General features: G+C 41.4%; 1 protein-coding gene across 6 annotated transcripts in view; it reads left to right on the top strand.

The window, feature by feature from the left end:
- akt3a (AKT serine/threonine kinase 3a) overlaps positions 1-24,439 on the top strand; it is a 340,324-nt gene that overhangs the window by 127,013 nt on the left and 188,872 nt on the right. For 5 of the 6 annotated variants that reach the window (XM_078557386.1, XM_078557383.1, XM_078557381.1 and 2 more), the window contains exon 3: positions 20,518-20,643. The exons of the other annotated variant lie outside the window; for it this stretch is intronic. In XM_078557386.1, the coding sequence (XP_078413512.1) occupies positions 20,518-20,643 (126 nt within the window). The remainder of the gene's footprint in view (positions 1-20,517; positions 20,644-24,439) is intronic. 6 annotated transcript variants of the gene reach the window in all.

Below are 24,439 nucleotides of genomic sequence, written 5' to 3'. Positions count from 1 at the left end.
TCTGCCACCCATCTGTCTACTCCACCAACTTGCCTAAGTCCTTTTGAAGTTCTACACTGTCCTCCTCACTGTTACAATGCTTCCAAGTTTTGTACTACCTTTTCGTACTACAACTTTCCAGTTGCCCTCTGCACGCCAAAGTCTAGATCACTAATATATATCAGGAAAGCAAGGGTCCCAATATTGACACCTGGGGAATTCTGCTACCAACTTTCCTCCAGCCTGAAAAATGTCCATTAACCATTACTTGCTGTTTCTTATTACTCAGCCAATTTTGTATCCATGTTGCTACTGTCACTTTAATTCCATGAGCTATTACTTTTCTCTCAAGTCTGTTGTGCAGCACTGTATCGAATGCCTGTTTCATTTGGGTCTAGAAATTGTCACATTTTCATCCAATATCACACCGAGAGTGGAGCACCATTTTTAATACAGTCAACTCCCGTCGTTCGCGAATGTTCTGGTCCCGCAAAATCTCGTGAAGGGTGAAATCGTGAACAGTGAACTTGCGCAGTGCGTGCTTTCTACGTGGGAAAGTCATGGGAAAGATGAGAGTTTAACATTCGAAATCTCTGAGCGAAGTTTTGGGGCAGCGAACTGCAATTTGGTGTGCATGCACATTCGCGTAGATAAACAAATTTACAATACAGGGGTTTGCGAATGACGGTGGTTGACAGTATATCGATGCTTGTTGAACCCAAAATTTCCATGGAATCTTAAATGAAGCAAGTTGCGAATAGAGTCAGTTATATATTTCCTATAGTTTTGTCTCATGACAAAGTCAAAGACTAAGTAACCAATCCAGCAGGTCTACTTAGATGGTGGACCATATAGAAACAGGCAGCGTTCAGCCGTCATTATTTTGTTAGCCATGGCAGATTTTATAATTCCAATTCTGTAATTTTTCCATACAACCGTAAAACTACTAAAGTATATGCCATTGTGGCTCAATGGCAGCTCTCTTGCTTGTAAGGTAGAAGTTTGCGGTTTAAGCTCAAATCCAGGATTTCAACATTGAATCTAGGCTAATGCTTTAGTGCATTACTGTTTGCATTGTCAGAGGTGTCATATTTTGAAGAGATTTTCTGTAAAAACCCATGAGTCCTATTGCGTAATGTTCCTCTCAAAAAGCGTACCTATAGCATTTGCTTGGAGTTTGATTTGTATTGTAGCTGTTTTGGCCTTTGATTACCCATTTCCATAAGACCATAAGACATAGGAGCAGAAATTAGGCCCTTTGGCCCATCAAGTCTGCTCCGCCATTCAATCATGGCTGATAAGTTTCTCAACCCCATTCTCCCGCCTTCTCCCCGTAACCTTTGATCCCCTTACCAATCAAGAACCTATCTATCTTGGTCTTAAATACACTCAATGACCTGGCCTCCACAGCCTTCTGTGGCAATGAATTCCATACATTCACCACTCTCTGGCTGAAGAAGTTTCTCCTCATCTCTGTTCTAAAAGGTCTTCCCTTTACTCTGAGGCTGTAGTCTCTCCTAATGGAAACATCTTCCCCATGTCCGCTCTATCCAGGCCTTTCAGTATTCTGTAAGTTTCAATCAGATCCCCCCATATTCTTCTAAACTCCATCAAGTATAGACCCAGAGTCCTCAAATGTTCCTCATATGTTAAGCCTTTCATTCCTGGGATCGTTCTTGTGAACCTCTGGTCCCTCTCCAGGGCTAGAACATCCTTCCTGAGATACGGGGCCCATCTGTCTGTGTAGGCGGTCCTACACTATAAATTTGACAATTCTATATGGTCTCCTTTCCAGCCTCCCACATTGCACTCTGTAATCTTGAACTCATCCACAGCTTGGCTGATCTTATCTTGTACCAAGTCCCATTCACCAATCACCCCCGTGCTTGCTGACCTAAATTTGCTCCTGGTCCAGCAATGCCTTGATTTTAAAATTATCATGCTCATTTTTAAATTGCTCCATTCTCTTCCCATCACTAACCTCTGCCAGCCCTACAATCTTCCGAGATGCTCCAATTCTTGCCTTTTGTGTACCCTTGATTTTAATCACCTCACTAAACTTTTGATAATTTGCCCTAGTAGCTCCATGTGGCTCGATGTCAAATTCTGTATAATAATGACCCTATGAAATGTCTTGGAACGTTTTACCACGTTAAGGTGCTATATAAATGTAAGTTGTTATAAATGCATGCTGTTGCACATGATCCCATGGCACAATTTGAAGATGATTGTGGATTTTGGTTGACCCGGCCACCCTCTTCCCTTCAACCAACACTCGAAAAGATTAACTGATCATTTATCTCATTGTTTTGTGAAACCTTGCTGTGTGCAAGTTGGCAGCCAAGTTGATCTATACAACTGAGACTGTTTCAACATGGTTCATTGGGTGCAAAGTGCTTATTCACACAAATTGGTTCGGTTGAGCTTCAATTCCCTTACTCTATACCTAAATGCTGGCACCATTGGCAAGGGATCATGTGTTTATATGCACATGCAGAGAGTTAATAGATCAGAAGGACAAGGAAACATGCAGTAGCATAGCTAACCAGATTTATTCATGCAATTGTAACCTCACAATTTTTCGATATTTACAGAGAACCCAAATTTTGCAGTAGAAACTGTCAGAGTTCGCCATTGTTGCCCCCCCCTAAAGCTAACAACTACTTCTGGAGTCTGCAATTAAAGGCGTAAATCCAGCAGTTTACATTGGATTACATAGGACATATACCGCAAGCAGACTATTCAGGCCAAATAGACCATGTCTCTGTTTATGCTTCATTCAACCCTCCTCTTATCTTTCCCCATCTAAATATACCATTGTAACCCTCTATTCTCTTCCCCCTCATATGCTTATCTAGCTTCTCCTCAAATGCATCTATACTGTTTGTTTTAACCACTCCCTGTGGTAGTGAGTTTCACATTCTCAGCATTCTTTGGATATAGAGGTTTCTACTGAATACCCAGTTGGATTTTTTGGTGACTATCTTATATTGATGGCCTCTTGTTAAGCTCTTCTGCACAAGTATTTGCTTAATCAAAACCTTTGGTAATTTTAAATACCACTGTTAGGTCACCCATTGGCCTTTTTCATGAGAAATCATCAAAATGTTATGAAGTGGTACAGAAGATAATCAAAAAGACTAATGGAATTCCTGTCTTTATATCTTGGTCTACGATAAAAGTCATACTTCAGCTATACAAAACCCTGCTAAAAAACCACACCTAGGGGTATGTGTTGTGTTCTGCATAGACCTTAGGAAGGATATATTGGCCTTGGAGGGAGTGCAACACAGATTTACTAGAATTGAACTTGGATTCCAAGGGTTATTGGGGAGGTGCTGGTATAGTGGTAATGTCAGTGGACTAGTAATCCAGAGGCCCAGGCTAATACTCTGGGGGCACAGGTTCAAATCCAACATGGCAGCTGCTGGAATTTTAATTGAATTAATAAATTTTGGAATTAAAAAAGCTAGTCTCAATAATGATGACCATGAAACGATTGTTGTAAAAACCCATCTGATTCATGAATGTCCTTCAGGGAAGGAGATCTGCCATCCTTACCTGGTCTGGCCTACATGTGACTTCACAGCAATTAGATTGACTCTTAAATGCCCTTTTAAATGCCCTCTGAAATGGCCTAGCAAGCCACTCAATTGTATCAAACCACTGCGAAGCCTAAAAGGAATTAAACCAGATGGACTACCTGGCATTGACCTACGTACCAAAAATGACAATGGCAAACTGCCCTGTCGATCCTGCAACATCCTCCCTTATTAACATCTAGGGGCTTGTGCTAAAATTCAGAGAGCTGCCCTCCAGACTAGTTGAGCAACAGCCTGACATAGTCATACTCACTGAATCGTACCTTACAATGTCCCCCCAGACACCACCATCATCATCCCTGGGTGTCCTGCCCTGTCCCACCAACAGGACAGATCCACCAGAGGTGGAGGCACAGTGGTATGCGGTCGGTGGGGCGGGAGGTGCGAAGTTGCCCTGGGGGTTTTCAGCATTGACTCCAGACCCCAAGAATTTTCATGGCTTCAGGTCAGACATGGACAACGAAACCTCCTGCTGGTTACCACCTAGCTGATGAATCGGTTCTTCTCCATGTTGAACATCAATTGGAGGAAACACTGAGGGTGGGATGGGCACAGAATGTACTCTGGGCGGAGGATTTCAATGTCCATCACCAACTGTGACACGGTAGCACCAATTCTGACCAAGCTCTAAAGGACATAGCTGCTAGATTTTGTCTTTGGCAGGTGGTGTGGGAATCAACAAGAGGGAAAAACCCACTTGACCTCGTCCTCACCAGTCTACCTGTCAGATGCATTTGCCCATGACTGTAATGGTAGGAGTGACCACCTCACAATCCTTGAAGAGATGACGTACCATCTTCACATTGAGGATATCCTCCATCGAGTTGTGTGGTACTACCACTATGCTACATGGGATAGATTTCAAACATATCTAGCATCTCAAAACTGGGCACCCATGGGCTATCAACAACAGCAGAATTGTATTTGACCACAATCTGTAACCTCATGGCCTGGCTTATCCCTCATTCTACCATTACCATCAGTCCAGGGGATTGAACCCTGGTTCAATGAAGAGTGCAGGAGAGCATGCCAGGAGCAGCACCAGGCATACCTAAAAATGTGTCAACCTGGTGAATCTAATCTACAACACAGGCCTACTTGAATGCCAAACAGTGGAAGCAGCATATGATAGAGCTAAGCGACCCCACAAGCACCAGATCAGATCTAAGCTTTACAGTCCTGTTACACCCAGACGTAAATGGTGGTGGACAATTAAACAACTAATAGGAGGGTCCACAAATCCCCCATCCTCAGTGATAAGTGAAAAAGACAAGGCTGAAGCATATGTAGCCAGAAGTGCCGGGTGGATGATCCTTCTCAGCCCCAGAATCACAGATGCCAGTTTTCAGTCAAGTCGATTCACTCGACATGATATCAAGAAATGGCTGAAGGTACTGGATACTGCAAAAGGGCCCAGACAACATTCCAGCAATAGTACTTGTGCTCCAGAATTAGCTGTGCCCCTAGCCAAACTGTTCCAGTCCAAATACAATACTGACACCTACCCGGCAATGTGGAATATTGCCTGGTTATGTCCTGTCCTCTAAAGCAGGACCAATCCAACCCGGCCAAATACCACCCCATCAGTCTACTATCTATCATCAACATAGTGATGAAAGGTGTCATCGATAGGGTTATCAAATGGCACCTGCAAAGCCATAACCTCACTGGCACTCAGTTTGAGTTCCACCAGGGACACTCAGCTCATGATCTCATTATAGCCTTCATCCAAATGGACAAAAGAGCTGAACTCGAGGTGAGAGTGACCGCCCTTGACATCAAGGCAGCATTTTGAACGAGTGTGGCATCAAGAAGCCCTAGCAAAACTAGAGTCAATGGAAATCATGGAAATCTCTCCGCTGGTTGGGATCATACCTAGCACAAAGGAAGATAACTGTGGTTGTTGGAGGCCAATCATCTCAGCCCTGGGATATCGTTGCAGGAGATCCTCAGGGTAGTGTCCTAGGCCCAGCCATCTTCAACTGCTTCATCAATGACCTTCCTTTCATCATAAGGTTGGAAATGGGGATGCCCGCTGATTGCTTCAGTATTTGAGGGAGTCATGAATGGTGCTGAACATTGTGCAGTCAGTGTCCATCTGCAGCAAGAACTGGACAACATTCAGGCTTGGGCTGACAAGTGGCAAGTAACATTTACACCACGCAAATGTCAGGCAATGACCATCTCCAACAGGGGAATCTAACCATTTCTCCTTAACATTCTTTTTATTAATTTATGGGACGTGGGCATCGCTGGCTAGGCCAACATTTGTTACCCATCCCTAATTTGGTTTTGAGAAGGTGGTGGTGAACTGCCGCCTTGAACCGCTGTAGTCCCTGTGGTGTAGATACACCCACAGTGCTGTTAGGGAGAGAGTTGCAGGATTTTGACCCAGTGACAGTGAAAGCACGGTGATCTATTTTCAAGTCAGGATGGTGAGTGGCTTGGAGGGGAACTTGCAGGTGGTGGTGTTCCCATGTATCTGCTGCCCTTGTCCTTCTAGATGGTAGTGGTTGGGGCATTGCCATCGTTGAATCCCCCACTATCAACATCCTGGGGGTTATCATTGACCTAAAACTGAGCTGGACCAGCTACATAAGTACTGTGGTTGCAAGAGCAGGTCAGAGGTTGGCAATTCTGCAGCGAGTAACTCGCCTCCTGACTCCCCAAAGCCTGTCCAACATCTACAAGGCACAAGTCAGGAGTGTAATGGAATACTCTCCACTTGCCTGGATGAGTGTAGCTAACACACCATCCTTATGTGGAACGATATCGCTTTTCCTTCGCTGTGGCTGGGTCAAAATCCTGGAACTCCCTTCCTAACAACAGTGTGTTTGTGTGTGTGTTCCTACAATATGTGGATTGCAGCAGTTTCAGAACAAAGCTCACCACCTTCTCAATGGGATGGGCAAGAAATGCTGGTCTAACCAGCAGCGACTGTATCCCATGAAGGAATGAATAAAAAAAATGAGGTGAGATTAAACAAAGGTTGTATTTCTTAGAATTTAGAAGGTTGAGGGGTGATTTAATCAAAGGTTTCAAGCTGTGGAGGGAAACTGGGTAGATGGAGAGAAACTATTTCTGCTGTTTGGTGAGTCCAGTACTAGGGGGCAGTGACTAACAATTGGACCCTTTCGAGAGTCAAATGTAGAAACACTTCTACTTGCAAATGGTGGCAGAAGTTTGTAGCTATAAGGCCATAAGACGTAGGAGTAGAAGTAGGCCATTTGGCCCATTGACTCTGCTCCACCATTCAATGAGATCATGGCTGATCTGATAATTCTCAGCTTCACTTTCCTGCCTTTTCCCCATAAACCTAGATTCCCTTACTGGTTAAAAATCTGTCTATATCAGACTTGAATATACTTAACAACCCAGCCTCTACGGTTAAGAATTGCACAGATTCACTATCCTCCGAGAAGAAATTTCTCTTCGTCTCTGTCTTAAATGGGTGACCCCTTACTCTGAGGTTATGCCCTCTGGTCCTAGACTCTCTCACAAGGGGAAACAACCTCTCAGCACCTACCCTGTCAAGCCCCCTAGGAATCTTATGTTTCAATAAGGTTGCCTCTCATTCTTCTAAACTCCGATGAGTACGGGCCCAACTTACTCAACCTCTCCTCATAAGAAAATCCCTCCATATCCGGGATCAATCTAGCGAACTTTCTCTGGACTGCCTCTAATGCCAGTGTATCTTTCCTTAGACAAGGGGACCAAAACTGTTCACAATATTCTAGGTGTGATCCAACTAGTGCCTTGCATTGTTTTAGCAAGACTTCCCTATTTTTTTACTCTCTTTCCTTTGAAATAAAAGCGAACATTCCATTTGCCTTTCCTATTACCTGCTGAACTTGGATGCTAGCTTCTTGTGATTCGTGCACAAGGACCTCCAAATCCCTCCATGCTGCAGCTTTCTGCAGCCTTTCTCCATTTAAATAATATTCAGTTCCTCTATTTTCCCTGCCAAAGTGCATAACCTCTCATTTTCCCACATTATATTCCATCTGCCAAGTTTTCGCCCGCTCACTTAACTTGACTATATCCCTCTGTAGTCTCTTTGTGTCATCCTCACCATTTGCCTTCCCACCTATTTTTGTGTCATCTGCAAACTTGGTGATAGTACATTCACTTCCCTCATCCAAGTCATTAATGTATATTGTAAATAATTTTGGCCCCAGCACTGATCCATGTGGTACTCCAATAGTTACAGGTTGCCATCCTGAAAATGGCCCCCTTATCCCAGCTCTCTGTCTCCTATTAGTTAGCCAATCCTCTATCCATGCTTGTGTACTACCTCTAACATCATGGGCTCTTATCTTATTAAGTGGCCTTATGGGCGGTACCTTATCAAACGCCTTTTGGAAATCCAAATACATTACATCTACTGGTTCCTCTTTATCTATCCTGCTTGTTACTCCCTCAAAGAATTCTAATAAATTTTTCAGGCATGAGTTTCCCTTCATGAAGCCATGCTGACTCTGCTTGATTATATTATGCATTTACATAAGAAATAGGAGCAGGAGTAGGCCATTCGGCCCCTCAAGCCTGCCCCATCATTCAATAAGATCACAGCTGATCTGTTCCAGGCTTCAACTCCTCTTTCGTGCCAACTCCTCATAGCCCTCAACTCCCCAATATTTCAAAAATCCACCTACCTCCTTTTTAACTACTTTGTGACCTAGCCTCCACAACTCTGAGGTAGAGAATCCCAGACATTCACCACCCTCTGAGAGAAGAAATTTCTTCGCATCTCAGTTTTAAATGAGTGCCCCCTTATTCTGTAACTATGTTCCCTAGTTCGAGATTCCTCCACTAGTGGAAACATCTTCTCAACATCTGCCCTGTCAAGCCCCCTCAGAATATTGTACGCTTCAATAAGATCACCCCTCATTCCTCTAAACTCTAATGAATAAAGGCCTAACCTGTTTAGCCATTCTTGATAAGTCAACCCTTTCATCCCAGGAATCAGCCTAGTGAATCTCTTTTGAACTGCCTCCAATGCCAGTATATCCTTTCTTAAATATGGGGACCAAAACTTTATACAGCTATCCAGATGTGCCCTCACCAACACCCTGTACAGCTGTAACAAGACTTCCCTATTTTTAAACTCCAACCCCCTAGCAATACAGACCAAAATTCCTTTTGCCTTCTTAATTACTAGCTACACCTGCATGCTAACTCTTTGTGTTTCATGCACAAGAATACCCAGATCTCTGTGCTGCACTTTTTTTTGGAGTCTCTCTCCATTTAAATAAGAGTCTGCCTTTTGATTTTCTTACCAAAGTGCATGACCTCTCACTTTCCTACATTAAATTCCATCTGCCAAGTTTTTGCTCACTCACTCAACTGGCCTATATCCCCTAGCAGATTCCTTATGTCCTCATCACAACATGCCCTCCCACCTATTTTTGTATCGTCAGCAAATTTGGATGCATTATACTCTGCCCCTTCCTCCAAGTCATTAATATAGATAGCAAATAATTAAGGCCCTAGGACTGATCCTTGTGGTACTCCACTAGTTACGTCTTTCTAACTTGAAAAAGACCCATTAATCCTGACTCTGTCTTCTGTGTGTTAACCAATCCTTAATCCATGCTAATACATTATCCCCAATAACATGAGCTCTTATCTTGTGCAATAATCTTTTATGTGGCACCTTATTGAGTGCCTTCTGGAAATCCAAATACACTATATCTATCGGTTCTCCTTTATCAACTCTGTTTGTTATATCCTCAGAGAACTCTAGAAAATTTGTCAAACATGATTTCCCTTTCACAAAACCTTGTTGACTCTGTTTGATTGCGTTAAGCTTTTGTAAATGTCCTGCTATTTCTTCCTTAATAATGGACTCTAGCATTTTCCCAATAACAGATGTTAAGCTGACTGGCCTATTGTTTCCAGCTTTTTGTCTCCCTCCCTTCTTGAACAGGGGCGTCATATTAGCGGTCTTCCAATCTGCTGGGAACCTCCCAGAATCCAGTGAGTTCTGGAATATTTTGACCAATGCCTCCACTATCTTTGCAGCCATCTCCTTTAAAACCCTTGGATGCAGGCCATCAGGTCTTGATGACTTGTCTACCTTTAGTCCCATTAGTTTCTCAAATACTTTGTCCCTCGTGATAGAGACTGTTACAAGATCTTTCCTCCTTGCTTACCTGATACCTTTGGAATGTTTATAATGTCCTCCACCGTGAAGACTGATGCAAAATATTCGTTTAAATTATCTGCCATTTCCCTGTTCCCTGTTATCAATTCTCCAGGTGTATCCTCCAAGGGTCCCACATTCACTTTAGCTACTCTTTTTATATACCCATAGAAGCTCTTGCTGTTTGTTTTTATATTTCTTGCCAATTTACTTTCATCAGTTTTCTCCCTCTTCATTAGTTTTTTAGTCATCCCCTGCTGGTTCCTAAAAAAAAATTCCCAATCCTCTGGCCTACCACTCGTTTCCGTCGCTTTGTATGCCTTACTTTTTGATTGGATACTCTCCTTGACTGCCTTAATTAACCATGGGTGGCTCATCCTTCTCATCGAGTCCTTCTTTTTGACCGGGATAACCTTTTGCTGAGCATTATGAAATATCTGCTTGAATGTCTGCCACTGCTCATCCACTGACCTTCCTCTTAGCCTATTTCCCCAGCTTTGCTATTACATCCTTTATAATAGATCCTAACATTTTCCCAATAACTGACGTTAAGCTAACTGGCCTGTAGTTAACTGTTTTTTGTCTCCCTCTTTTTGAATAAGGTGTTAGATTGGCAGTTTTCCAATCCTCTGGAACTTTTCAAAAATCCACGGATTCTTGGAAGATTACTACATGTGCATCCAGTTACTCTGCAGCTACTTCCCTTAACATCCTCAGATGCAACCCATGAGGCCCAGGGGACTTATCGTTTTTAGTCCCATTAGTTTCCATGGTACTTTTACTCTAGTGATAATTATTGTATTTATTTCCTCCCCCCACTTTTGCCCTTTGATTATTTAGTATTTTTGGAATACTGTTCGTGTCTTCTACCGTGAAGACTGATGCAAAGTATTTATTGAACTCCTCTGCTATTTCCTGGTTCCCCATTATTGTTTTCCCAGCCTCATTCTGTAAGAGGCCTATGTTCACTTTGGCCTCTCTCTTCCTTTTTATATATTTAAAGAAGTTCTTACTGTCTGTTTTTATATTTCTTGCTAGTTTACCCTCAAAGTTTATTTTCTCCCTCTTTATTACTTTTTTGGTCATCTTTAATTGACTTTTAAAACTTTCCCAATCCTCTGGCTTACCACTAATCTTTGCCACATTGTTTTTTCTTTCAATTTGATACTATCCTTAACTTCCTTGGTTAACCATGGTTGGTTTAGCCCCTTCCTAGAATCCTCCTTCCTCACTGGGATTTATCTTTGTTGTGAGTCATGAACTATTTTCTTAAACGTCTGCCATTGTTCATCAACTGTCTTTTCTGCTAAGCTCCTTTCCCAGTGCACTCCAGCCAACTCTGCCCTTGTTTCTTTGTAATTATCCTTATCTAAGTTTAGCACAATTGTTTCTAACCCAAATTTCTCACACTCAAACAGAATTCTAAATTCTTCCATGTTATGGTCACTGTTTTAGCTCTTTCCTAAATGGCAATTGATGCTTGATCGATTGTAAATTTAAATCTGTGACTGGATTTCTGCTAACCAGTGAGGTGTTTTAAATTTCCCGGCAAACTTGCAAGATCTTGGTATAACCGCTGTTAGGTCTTGCGTGTAATTATTGTGAAGAATAATTATTAAATCTGCGAAGGTCAGTATCATGGCCTCTGCAGAGACCGATAACTTTTGAAGAGAAATCAAACTTCCAGTTATTAGCTGAAAGAAGGTCACATAGGAACAGGAGTAGGCCATTCAGCCTACTGGCTGAATGGCTTTGCCATTCAATTGGATCATGGCTGATCATCTGTCTCAATGCCACTTTCCCGCAATATCTCCATATTCCTTGGTGTCATTAGTCTCCATAAATCTATCGATTTCTGTCTTGAATGTGCTCAATGATTGAACTTCCACAGCCCTCAGGGGCAGAGAGTTCTAAAGGTTCATCACCCTCTGAATGAAGAAATTTCTCCTCCTCTCAGTCTTAAATGGCCTACCCCTTATCCTGAGATTATGTCCCCTAGTTTTAGACTTGCCTGCCAGGGGAAACATCTCATGTACATCCACCCTGTCACGCCCCATAAGAATTTTATAAGTTTCAATAAGGTCACCCCTCATTCTTCAAAGTTCTAGGGAATACATACCCAGTCTCCTCAGTCTCTCCTCATACGACAACCCTACCACCACAGGGATTGATCTGGTGAACCTCCGTTGCACTCCCTCTATGGCAAGTATATCCTTCCATAGATAAGGAGACTAACACTGTGCACAGTACTCCAGGTGACATTTCACCAAGGCTCTATATAACTGCAGCAAAACATCTTTACTCCTGTTCTCAAATCCCCTTACAATGAAGGCCAACATACGATTTGCCTTCCTAATTGCTTGCTGCACCTGCATTCTAGCTTTCAGTGATTCATAAACAAGGACACCAAGTCCTTTGGACACAGCACTTGCCAACCTCTCACCATTTAAGAAATATTCTGCCTTTCTGCTTTTTCTGCCAAAGTGCATAACTTCGCAGTTTTCACGTAAAATTCCATCTGCTTTGTTGTAGCCCATTCACTTAACCTGTTCAAATCCTCTTGAAGCCTCCTCAACTTGTGTTCCCACCCAGTTTGATATCATCAGCAAATTTGGAAATGTAACAATTGGTCTCCACATCTAAATCATTTATATAAATTGTGAACAACTGTGGACCTAACACTGATCTTTGGGGTATCCCATTAGTAACAGCCTGCCAACCTGAGAATGACCTGTTTATTCCTACTCTCTGCTATCTGTCTGCTAATCAATTCTCAATTCAAACTAGTATGTTTCCCCCAATCCCATATGCTCTAATTTTATTTACTAACCTCCTGTGTGGGACCTTATCAAAAGCTTTCTGAAAATCCAAATACACCACATCCACTGGTTCTCCTTTATCTGTGCTACAAGTAACATCCTCAAAAAAAAACCCAACAAGTTTGTTGAACATGATTTCCCTTTCATAACTCCATGTTGACTCTGCCCAATTTTACCCATTCTTTTCTGAATGTCCAGTTATCACATTCTTTATAATAGATTCTAACATTTTCCTGACCACTGACATCAAACTAACAAGTCTGTCGTTCTCCATTCCCTCTCTTCCTCCCTCCTTGAATAGTGGGGTTACATTTGCTACTTTCCAGTCTGCAGGAACATTTCCAGAATCTATAGAATTTTGAATGATAACTACCAAAGCATCCACTATCTCCCTAGCCACCTTTCTCGACACCGAGATGAAGCTCATTTGGTCCAGTGGATTTATCAACCTTCAACCCAATTAACTTTTCAAGTACTAGCTCTTTACAAAAACTAATTTCTTTTAGTGCCTCAGTTTCATAAGTCCACTGGTTGCCTAGTATTTCTGGGAGTTTTTCTGTATCTTCTTCCACGAAGGCAAACACAAAGTAACTGTTTAGTTTCTCTGCCATTTTCCAGTTCTCTACTATAAATTCTCCTGTTCCCACCTACAATGGGCCCACATTTGTCCTAGCTAATCTTTTCCTTTTCACATACCAAAAGAAGCTTTTATAGTCTGTCTTTATGCTCCTTGCTAGTTTGCATTCATATTCTCTTTTCCCTTTCTTAATCAGTTTCTCGGTTCTCCTTTGCTGGATCCTAAATTGCTTCCAATCCTCAGGCTTACAACTTCTTCTGGCATCCTTATAAGCTGCTTCCTTTGACTTAATGCAGCCATTAACTACTTCTGTTAACCACAGTTGATTTACCTTTCCCTTTGGGTGTTTGTGCCTTAAAGGAATGTATATCTGTTGTAGACTGTAGTATTTTTAAAAAAATACTAGCCATTGCCTGTCTACTCTCAAATCTTCTAGTGTATTTTACCAATCCACTATAGCCAATGTGCCCCTTTTGCCTTCATAATTTCCTATCGTCAGATTTAAGACCCCAGTTTCAGAATGAACTATATCGCATTCAAACTTAATGCGAAACTCTAACATGTTATGGTCAGTCTTTCCCAAAGGCTCCTTTACAGAAAGGTTATTTATTACCCTTTCTCATTACACAACACTAAATCCAAAATAGCTTGGTTCCTCAATGTATTGCTCCAGAAACCCATCTCATAGACACTCCAGGATTTTAACCTCTACAGCATTAGTGCTGATTTGGTTAACCCAGTCAGTGTGCAAATTGAAGTCGCCCATTATTACCATATTACCCATGTTACATGCATCTCTAATTTTCTGATTTATACTGTGCCCAACATTACCACTACAGTTTGGTGACCTATAAACAACTCCCACCAATGTCTGCTGCCCCTTGCTGTTTTTGATCCACGCAAACTGATTCTACATCCTGATCCTTCGATCTAAGATCCTGTCTTACCAATGTACTGATCTTGTCCCTTATTAAGAGTGCTACCTCACCTCCTTTTCCTTTTTACCTATCCCTCCTAAATGCCAAATATTCTTGGACATTCAGTTCCCAATCCTGGTCACCCTTTTGCCATGTCTCCGTAATGACAGTTAAATTGTACCCATTTGCCTCAATTTATGCATTCAAATCATCAAGTTTTTTGCAAATGCTATGTGCATTCAGAGTGCCTTTAACTCTTTTAAAAAAAATTTTTATTCTCCACTTTGATGCTGTTTGATGCTTGCCTTATCAGCCATGATTGAATGGTGGAGCAGACTCGATGGGCTGAATGGCCTAATTTTTGCTCCTATGTCTTATGGTCTTATGGCCTATGCTTCATCTGTCTTTTATTTTGGCTTTCTTATTTTCTACTTCCCTTTGAACAGTTTTGCTTTCCACAACTCTGAGCTCCCTCTCAGGTTCCCATGACCCTGCCAATCTAGTTTCAACCCTCCCAAACAGCACTAGTGAATCTCCTTGCGAGGATTTCAGTCCCGGTCCTGCCAAGATGCAGCCTGTCCACCTTGTACGGGTCCCACCTGCCCCATAACCGGTCCCAATGCCTCAGAAATCTGATGCCCTCCCTCATACACTAGCTCTCCAACCATGTGTTCAATATCTCAATTCTCCTATTTCTGTGTTCACTGGGACTGAAAGCAATCCTGAGATTACTGCTTTGGAGGTCCTGCTTTTAAATCTCCTTCCTAGCTCCCTGAAATCTGCTTTCAGGATATCACCCCTTTTCCTACCTAAGTCATTGATACTGCCATGGACCACGACCTCTGGCTGTCCATCACCCCCAGAAGAGTGTCCTACAGCCGCTCCGTGACATCCTTGACCCTGGCACCAGGGAGGCAACGTAGCACCCTGGAGTCATGTCTGTGGCCACAGAAGTGCCTGTCTGTTCCTCCAACTGACAAATCCCCTATTACTACTGCTTTTCCCCCTCTTCTTCCTCCCCTCCTGCACAGCTGAGCCACCTGTGGTGCCAAGAATTTGGCCCTGACTGCTCTCCCCTGTGGAACCAATGCCCTCATCAGCATCAAAAATGGAAAACCGATTAGCGAGTGGGACCTTGGGGGACTCCTGCACTACCTGCCTGGTTCTCTTGGACTGCCTGGTGGTCACCCCTTCCCTTTCTGCCTCCATGCTCCTAACCTGTGTGTGACCACCTCTCTGACCATGCTATCCACGTAGCACTCAGCCTTGCAGATGCACCACAGCGACTCCACCCACCGTGCCAGCTCCGAAACCTGGAGCTCAAGTTTCTGCAGCTGGTGACACTCCCTGAACGTGGTCGTCTAGATCACCGGTAGCATCCATGACTTCCCAAATACGACAGGCCATGCATTCCACAAGACCGAGCTGCCCTACCATGCCTTGCCTTTACTTCACTTATGTTAACTTTATTTTACTTTGGTTTACTTATATTAACTTTATTTTACTTGGCCCTAACTTGATAAACCTTAAAACTCTTGATAAACCTTAATAGTACTGATAAATCTGAATAATTAACACACTTTACTAGGTGCAATAGACCTTACTTGAAGACACTGAAATAAAAACAGAATATGCTGGAAAAGTTCAGGTCTGGCAGCATCTGTGGAGAGAGAAACGCAGTTAACATTTTGAGTCCATATGACCCTGTTTGTGTCTTTGCAGATGCTGCTGGACCTGCTGAGTTTTCCAGCATTTTGTTTCCATTTCACCCAGGTTTACTGTCAGGCAAACTTCAGCACATCTCGCATGACCCTTTTCTTTTACCTGAAATTTAAAGTTCTAGTCCCAAACTGTAACACTCCTACAAACCAAAAGATATTGTTCTGAAACATAATCATATAAACCTCACATTTGTAACATCAGCAATAAATGCTTTGAACCCTATCCTTCTGAGAAGTAACTCGTAAATAAGAACCTACACCCTTTAACACTAGATCTGGCTGTTGTGAGGCTTCTGAAATAATTGATCCTGTCTACTAATATCCTGTTCCCAGATCGCCGTGCTGCTCAGACTGACCCTGGAAGTTTACAGTGACAGGCACCTCTGCTGAGCCACTGAATTCTACCAAGTTGTTGCCAGTGATTCCATGCTTTCTTGCAAGGAATGCTGTGAAGCCCCCCAATACTGCAATCAAGTAGAAATCAGTGAGCTGATAAGAATTACCCGTGGGCATTATTAATCTCACTATAAAGCCCTTGAAAAGCTACCCTTTTGAATGATGTGTAACTGTGTTTTTATGACATACTTTCATAGTTACTGCTGAACAGCCTTCCTGTCACTGAACAACTAATTTTATAGAACTGCAGCAATTCAAGAAGGCAGCTCAGCACCATCTTCTCAAGGGCAACTAGGGATGGGCAATAAATGCTGGCCCAGCCAGCGAAGCCCACATCCCACAAATGACTGAAAAAAAAAAGCTCACCACCACCTTCTCAAGGGCAGTTAGGGATGGGCAACGAATGCTGGTCTAGCCAGCAACACCCACATCCTGTGAAAGAAAAAAATTGTGTAATGTCAAGTTTCCTTTTATAAAATTGCACATTTAAAAATTTTTTAAAGACTTTAAAAGATTTGATGTGTAAACTACCCTAATCCCATGTGTACATCTCGTTCATACCTTTTGCTCTAAAATTTTAATCAAAAGGGAACAATTCACTTTTACTTTCTGGTTTGGTACCTTTGAAAATGCTTCAATGTAATTGGCTGCTTAAACTGATTGATAACGTCACCATTCTTGGGAACCTGGAGATCCCCTTGACTTGGCACCAGATTCAAACTGACATGGGGAAAGGGAAAATCCACAGCACAGTGATTGCTAGTCCTTTGTGGGCAGCTTTCTTCAAGGTGACTGGCAAGCAGCATTGTTGCATTGCTGACTGTAATTCAGGCTGTAATGTTCAGAAATGCATGTTTCAAAGACTTTTTTTTAAGGAAATGCAAGTAGTATGAATTTAAAATTTAAGGTCCAATAAAACTTGAGCAACCAAGAACGTTTTAATAAAACTTGGACATCAAGCACTTGAGATGAAATACTTAAGTTTGCATAGTTTGCACTTCTTTGCACAGTACCTATTTATATTAAATTTGGTACATTGGTTCTAATTTCAGTGAAAAATCATATGTAATAGCAGTCTGTTATTCCTGCAGCTGATGCTATGATGGCCCAATTCAGTGTTACAGCACCACAATAGCTGCCATTTCATCCTTATGGTATAACAGTCTAACATGATGTTGCAATGTAGTCTTCAAATGACCCAGGTTTGGCCTCACTCTCCTAATGAATTAGAGATTCACTTTGCCCTCAAGAATGTTTACTTTTAAATGTACATTTTAAAGTCCAATATTCTCCTGCACAATGATGTTTCCATTGCATGCAATGTCATCAGTCTTATAACATTTAGTGGTGAGAGCCGTAACAGTAGCGATATTTTCCATACAAGTAAACTTAATATGTTGTCTTTTCCACATGTTTTTAAGTTTGTGACTTTGATGTATCTAATTTTTAAAATGCATTACATTCATGGGATGTGGATGTCGCTGGCTAGGCCAGCGTTTATTGCTCATCCCTAATTGCCCTTGAGAAGGTGGTGGTGAGCTGCCTTCATGGACTGCTGCCGTCCATGTGGTGTAGGTACAACCATAGTGCTATTCGGGAGGGAGTTCCAGGATTTTGACCCAGCAACAGTGAAGGAATATATCAGTAGATTCTGATTTATTGTGCCCAAGAACTTGTATTGAGCAGTCTAAAAGTTAACCTAGTTGTCATATAGTGTGGTGTTTTACATTATCAATCTTTTATCGATTTTTAAGTGACTGAAGGTATAAGTAAATAAGATTTGAATGTTCCAATACAATACACAGTGATGTTATGCTGAGGAAGTGTTAATTTCTAGATAGTTGAACCTATATTCTTTTGACTTGATAGAATGTCTGATTGGCTAATTTTTCTCCATAACACATTAATCCATAAAGGCAATTTTGAATCCATTTTCAAGATATGTAACCATACCTATGTGTGCAAAAGTTACACCCATGTAGAAGAGTTGTTTGATATATTGGCCACATGTAGCTAATTGAGAATCCAGATATGGAATATCGCACTTCTGATTAAATAATAAGGAACAGGCACCGTTATTAGATATTTGATCTCAGACTCAGGTTTGCATAGTAGAAGCTGGAAACCTCTTGACCCTGGTGGTGGACTATGTACAAAGGGGGTTCACATGGTAGTTTATGGCCCTGAAAAATAAAACATATTTGGGAAAACTGTTTAAAGGTTAGTTTTGGTTTTGCTTTAAAAAAGGACCAACTGCTTATGAAAAGAAGAGAGCAGCCTTTTTGTAGTCCAGAGCCAGTCCACAACCTGATGTGAATGTAAGCTGCTCCTAAATTGCTCTATGTGCCGGAATTGAGTACTTTCAAGTGTTCCTTGAGTCCACCTGGAAAGCTGCGCAAGAGTCATCGATCGTTTTGCAGATCGGTGCTGAGAGACCAACCATATAAGCCGGGCACCATTTCAAGGACTCCACCATCTATCCTTTTCTCTTGAACCATTGTCTTTTAACTTTTGACAGAATTCCTCTATTTTTATTTATTTTTGGTGTGTGAGAGAATTAGGGTATTTCGAAAGAGCAATTAGTATACTTTCACATTTAATACTGTATGTTAAGCTTTGTCTTTCTGTTTGACAAGGTTAATTTTCTAATAAACTAATTGTTGTTTATTGAAGAAACTTGGTCATTGGGTGGCTATTCTGCGATTTAATATGGAAAGCACACATTTGGCCAAATAGCTAGCTGGAAACATTATTTAAATATATGTTGTGACCCGTGGTGTGGTGGGATTAGAGACAGCGCACTCCTCCCATCCCGGTCGTAACAATTGGTCAGCTCAACTAGTTAATGCTGTAAGCACAAGCAATAACTAGAAGTTCCAACAAGGCATGTCATGGCAAAGGGTAGACAACATCCAACTGTGTTCTGGATAGAGAGCTGGAGTGGGTCTAGTGTATCTTGTTGTAAGAGTCAACAATCTCAGCAATCACTGATTTAAAATTAGAGCCCAAAATGTTGAACAAAACCCAGAAACTGCGCAAAGATGTGCTGTCAGATAAATTCATTCCATTCCAAACTTTGGTGAGACATATTTTGCACTGATGGGTAGATGTTTATTAGAAATACAAGTGAAGTGCCAATTTTGAGTTGAGGGATTTTCCACAAAAAATTAATGTATGTGACTAAAAGGACGCTGCCATAGTGTGATTGACAACACTGATGTAAAAACTTAAATAAAAGCAAAAGACTGGATGCTGGCGATCTGAAATAAAAACAAAGTTCTGGGAGAGTCACGTTGGACTCGAAATGTTAACTCTGTTTCTCTCTCCACAGGTGCTGCCAGACCTGCTGAGTTTTTCCAACACTGTTTTTATTTCTGATGTAAGACTTGCTGGTTTTGAACTAGACTGCTTTCTTACTAACCTAACTTATAAACGTAAACTGATGGAACTTCAACTATCCATTATCTTCCAATGTTTTTCCACCTCATTGTAGTTGTCTTTACTATTCATATGTAAATTCGAAGTGCTGGCAAACAGGTAGGTAGTGGGAGGAAGGGGACATGACAACCAAGCCCAGTTCTGACATCATCAGCAATGTGTTTTTCAGTAGGAGCACTCTATTGGGATAGTGTGTGGGACCCTGGTTTTTCGGTTCCGTTTCCACATGTTCAGACTAGTTGTGAGCCTTCCACTGGCTGTGATCAGCTAACTAAGGACATATTGGGAATTGAGTTATCAGTACCACAGCACTTATTTCTTTAGAATAGGGAATTCAAAAACAGTTACCTCTTATATCAGTTGGAATATGTGTTGTATAAGTCAACTTGGAAATTGGTCAGTTTTTAGTCAAAATATGAGGGTCCTGGATAGAGTGGAAGGGCCTATTTCCCTTAGAAGAGAGATCAGTAACCAGGAGCATAGATTTAAGGTAATTGGCAGAAGGATTGGAGGGAAGTTGGTGATTTTTTTTTTCACCTGGAAGGTGGTAGTGATTTTGCAACCTGTTGCCTAAAAAGGGTGATAGAGGCAGAAAACCTCACTGCATTTAAAAAGTACTTGGATATGCACTTGTAGCCTACATGGCTGTAGACCAAGACCTGGAAAGTGGGATTAGGCTGGATAGTTCTTTTGCGGTTGGCAGAGTGTCAATGTACAGAATGGCCTCCTGTACTACTCATTTTCTCTAACAACGATCTAGCCCAGCTTGAATATCTATGGTGGTCCATTTACTGAAATTTCTAGTTTGGCAATGTCTTTCTAAATTTTTATTTCTGAAATTGGACAGTGGCTTTAATCTACTTCTAGTGGTTTATTTATTCAGAAAAGTTGCTTAGCATCTTTTACTTTTTTTTTCCTGGTAGGGGAATATATCAAAAACTGGAGACCAAGGTACTTTCTATTGAAGACAGATGGATCCTTCATAGGATATAAGGAGAAGCCTCAAGATGCAGATCTACCATACCCTTTAAATAACTTCTCAGTAGCAAGTAAGTCTTTGCCCAATCATATTTAGTTTTCCTGATATTATTTCAATGTGATTTTCAGTGACTGTCAAATGCACTGCACTCTTATGTTTTACCATATCCTTTAATTTGTATTGAGTTAATAGGTTTGCTACTCAAATTGCTGGAGGTGCTTTTACCGGACATAGCATTTCCACTATTATCCTTTGTGCACCAACATGTACTAAAGGGAAAGGAAAGTCTAAAGGGCAAATATCTTTGTTTTTGTAGGAGACACCATCACACATTTCTTCTATTGACAATAGAATTGATTTTTAAAAATTGTAAGTGAGGCTATCAGCTTCTTCTACAGTGATATGAACAAAAATTACAATCACGAGACATTTCTTTCACTTTAACCGTATATGTAGGTTGGTGCACTGTCTGCCCCTGTTCCAATGTCACAACATTGTTTGATTTCAGTTTATCTCTGTCTCTCTGTCACAAATCTCATTTCATGTAAAACTCCATTTTATGCTCATTTGATCTTCTTGGACTCTGCTCATGGCTGCTCAGCTATTGCTTAATGGTGTAGTACTCCCTTTCTCATGTACAGTTTCCTTCAAACCATGTTCCAATGCATTATATATATACATTTTTATAAAGAGGCTACCCTTGCCCCCTCGTGCTTTTCAACTGACATCCCATCATCTTTTTTACCTTTCTTTCCAAGGTACTGAAACATGCCACAACTAAATATCTCCATATGCACTACTCCTTTTGGTTTTTCTTCCTGCTCAATCAAGTCACTAATAATGGTCTAGGTGACTATGATTATGGAGTTATTAAAACTCTCTTTAATCTCTGTAGAATTTGACAGGAGTAACTATACCAGGTTCCTCCAGAGTGTCTTGTCCTTGATCCTCCATGGCACTGCCATCGCTTGGTTCCTTTCTTATCAACCTAGCTGTGGCCACTACACCACCTGAAATGCCATTTCCGCCAATGCTCTCGGGTGTCCTCCAAAATTCTGTCTTTGTGCTAGTCATATTTCTAATCCATATGTTGCCCCTTATTACATGATCAGGAAACATGGGGTGAACACTTGCTGATGGTACTTGGCTTTGTCTTGCCTCCCATTATCATGGATTCCACAGTTTTTTTCATTCAAGGGATGTGGGTGTTGTTGCAAGGCCAGCAATTGTTGTCCATCCCTAATTAAATTTGAGGAGGTGGTGGTAAACTGCTGCTATGAACTGCTGTAGTCTGTGGTGAAGGAGTTCACACTGTGGGGAGTTCCAAGATTTTGACTTGGTGATGATTAAGAAAGAGCAGTGCATGTCCAAGCCAAAATGGTGTGTGACTTAGAGGTGGTGATATCCCCAAGCGTCTGCAGCCATTGTCCTTCTAGATGGTAGAAATGATAGATTTACTTATGAACATTTGAGAGAAGCTGTTGAAGGCATGGCATGGTGCTGCAGTGCATCTTGTAGATGGTGCACACTACAGCCATATTGCACTGGTGGCACAGGGAGTGAATGTTGAAGGTGGTAGATGGGGTGCTGACCAAGCAGGCTGCTTTGCCTTGGATGGTGTCAAGCTTTTTAAGTGTTGTTGAACCTGCATTCAATAAGGCAAGTGGAAGGGATTACAGCATATTCCTGACTGGTGCTTTGTAGATGGTTGAAAGACTTTGAAGAGCCAGGAACCAAAACTGAGCACTGGTGAGCAGATCAATTGCCATTTGATAACATACAGCTTCCATTACTTTGCAGTAATTTTTGAGGATGGGGCTGCTTCCTCTCATGAGTTGCTTAATTGTTCACTACCACTCACAGCTGGATATGGCAGGACTGCACAGCTTTGATCTGATCTGCGGGGTGGGTTTGATCTGATCTGTTGCTTTTGGGATTACTTGGCTTTGACTCTAACTATGCTATTTCTGCAGTTTAGCATGCAGATAGTAGTATTGTAGCTTCACCAGGTTTTAATTTCAGGTATACTTGGTGCTGCTCTGCATTGCTATCCTACACTCCTCATTGAACCAGGATTAGTGATCTGTGTTGATGATGATAGAGTGAGGGGCATGGAGGCCATGAGACTAGATTATGGTGGATTACAATTCTGCTGCTGCTGATGGGCCCTAGTGACTCATGGGTACCCAGTTTTGAGATGCTAGATTTTTCCTGAATCTATCCTGTTCAGCCTGGTGGTAGTGGCACACAACGTTGGATTGAGGATGTCCTCAGTGTGAAGACAGGACTTTGCTTTCATAATCTATGCGATGGCCATTCCATCTAATACCCTTATAGATAGTTGCATTTAGGCTGGTTAGATTCGTTAGAACTGTAAGTTTCTTTCTCAAATTGGTGTTCACACCACCCAACTGCCAATCTGGCAGTTATGTTCTTCAGGATCAGGTCAGTAGTGGTACTACCAAGCCACTGTTGGTGATGAACAGTCAAGTCTCCCACCCTGAGTACATTTTGTGCTTTTAGTACCCTTTATGCATATTCCAAGAATAACAGTTTTGTAATGAATTCCGTGGTATATGTCTTAGTTATTAAAGAAAATAGAAATTTTGGGTTTCATGTGTACTTAGGAATCTATTAAACAGAGGATTATTATCCTGTCTTCTTTCAAAATCAGTTCATTAGCCAAATAAAAATGTATTTTTACCCATTGTGGTGGTAGCCAGTCAGAGCAAGCCCACTGCTTGTGATGTGATAGTTAGAAAGGAAAAAGGTTTGGTATGGATAATTTCATTATCTATGAGCAGCTGGTACCATTAACAGACAAAAGAAAGTGGAAATTGAACTTGACCTCAACTAAAATATGTCTTTTACTGTAAACGTAGAGCTCATACTTCAGTAAGTCTTTTGAATAGGTTATCAAGCTCTCTTATGCAAAAGGTTCAGGCTGTATAGCATAGTGGAAGGGCTGTGTAAGATTGAGACTTTATATTGCTTATGCATGTTAGTTATCTGAAGAGGTTTTATTTGCCACTGTTGTAATGGTGTATTGTGAATGATAGTTGTCTTGTTTATTTCCAACTAAAATAATGGACTTGAAATAGTTTCTTGAAATTTCCTTGTGGGAGAGACTAGAACTAAGGGACACAGTTTGAAAATAAGGATTCTCCCATTTAAGATGGAGATGAGAAATTTTTTGAGGGCTGTGTGTCTTTGGAACGCTCTTCCCCAGAGAGTGGTGAAGGCAGGGTCATTGGATATTTTAAGGTGGAGGTGGATAGATTCTTGACTAAAAGGGGAGTCAAAGGTTACCAGAAGTAGGGAATGTGAAATTAATACCACAATCGGATTAACCATGATCTTATTGAATAGAGGAGCAGCCTCGAATGGCCAAATGGCCTACTCCTCTTAATTCATATGTTGGTATGTAGTAGCTATTTTGCAGTTAATATACATGCTCCTATATGTGAAACACAACACATTATTCCACGTTCTTTTCATATAGCTGCATACTATATAGAAATACTGGGGTCACTGACACAATATTTGAAATATAGAGATAATAGACAGCACAGAAACAGACCATATAACTGAAATGGTTTATTCAGGTGTTTATACTGCACATGAGCCTCCTACATAAACAGCACCTTGCATTTATATAGCATCTTTGAAGTAGTAAAAGGCCCTGAAGTGCTTCACAGGAGCAATATTAAATGAGATGTGACTGAACCACATTAGTGATGATAGGGCAGGAAAGAGGTTGATTTTAAGGAGTGCAGAAGGAGGATGGAGGTAAAAACAAAAAACTGCGGAGGCTGGAAATCCAAAACAAAAACAGAATTACCTGGAAAAACTCAGCAGGTCTGGCA

This window comes from Cetorhinus maximus, chromosome 14 (assembly GCF_964194155.1).
Source record: "Cetorhinus maximus chromosome 14, sCetMax3.hap1.1, whole genome shotgun sequence".
NCBI classification, from domain to species: domain Eukaryota; kingdom Metazoa; phylum Chordata; class Chondrichthyes; order Lamniformes; family Cetorhinidae; genus Cetorhinus; species Cetorhinus maximus.
Note: the sequence above shows the minus strand (reverse complement) of the source record. Positions and strands in the feature narration are given on the sequence as shown.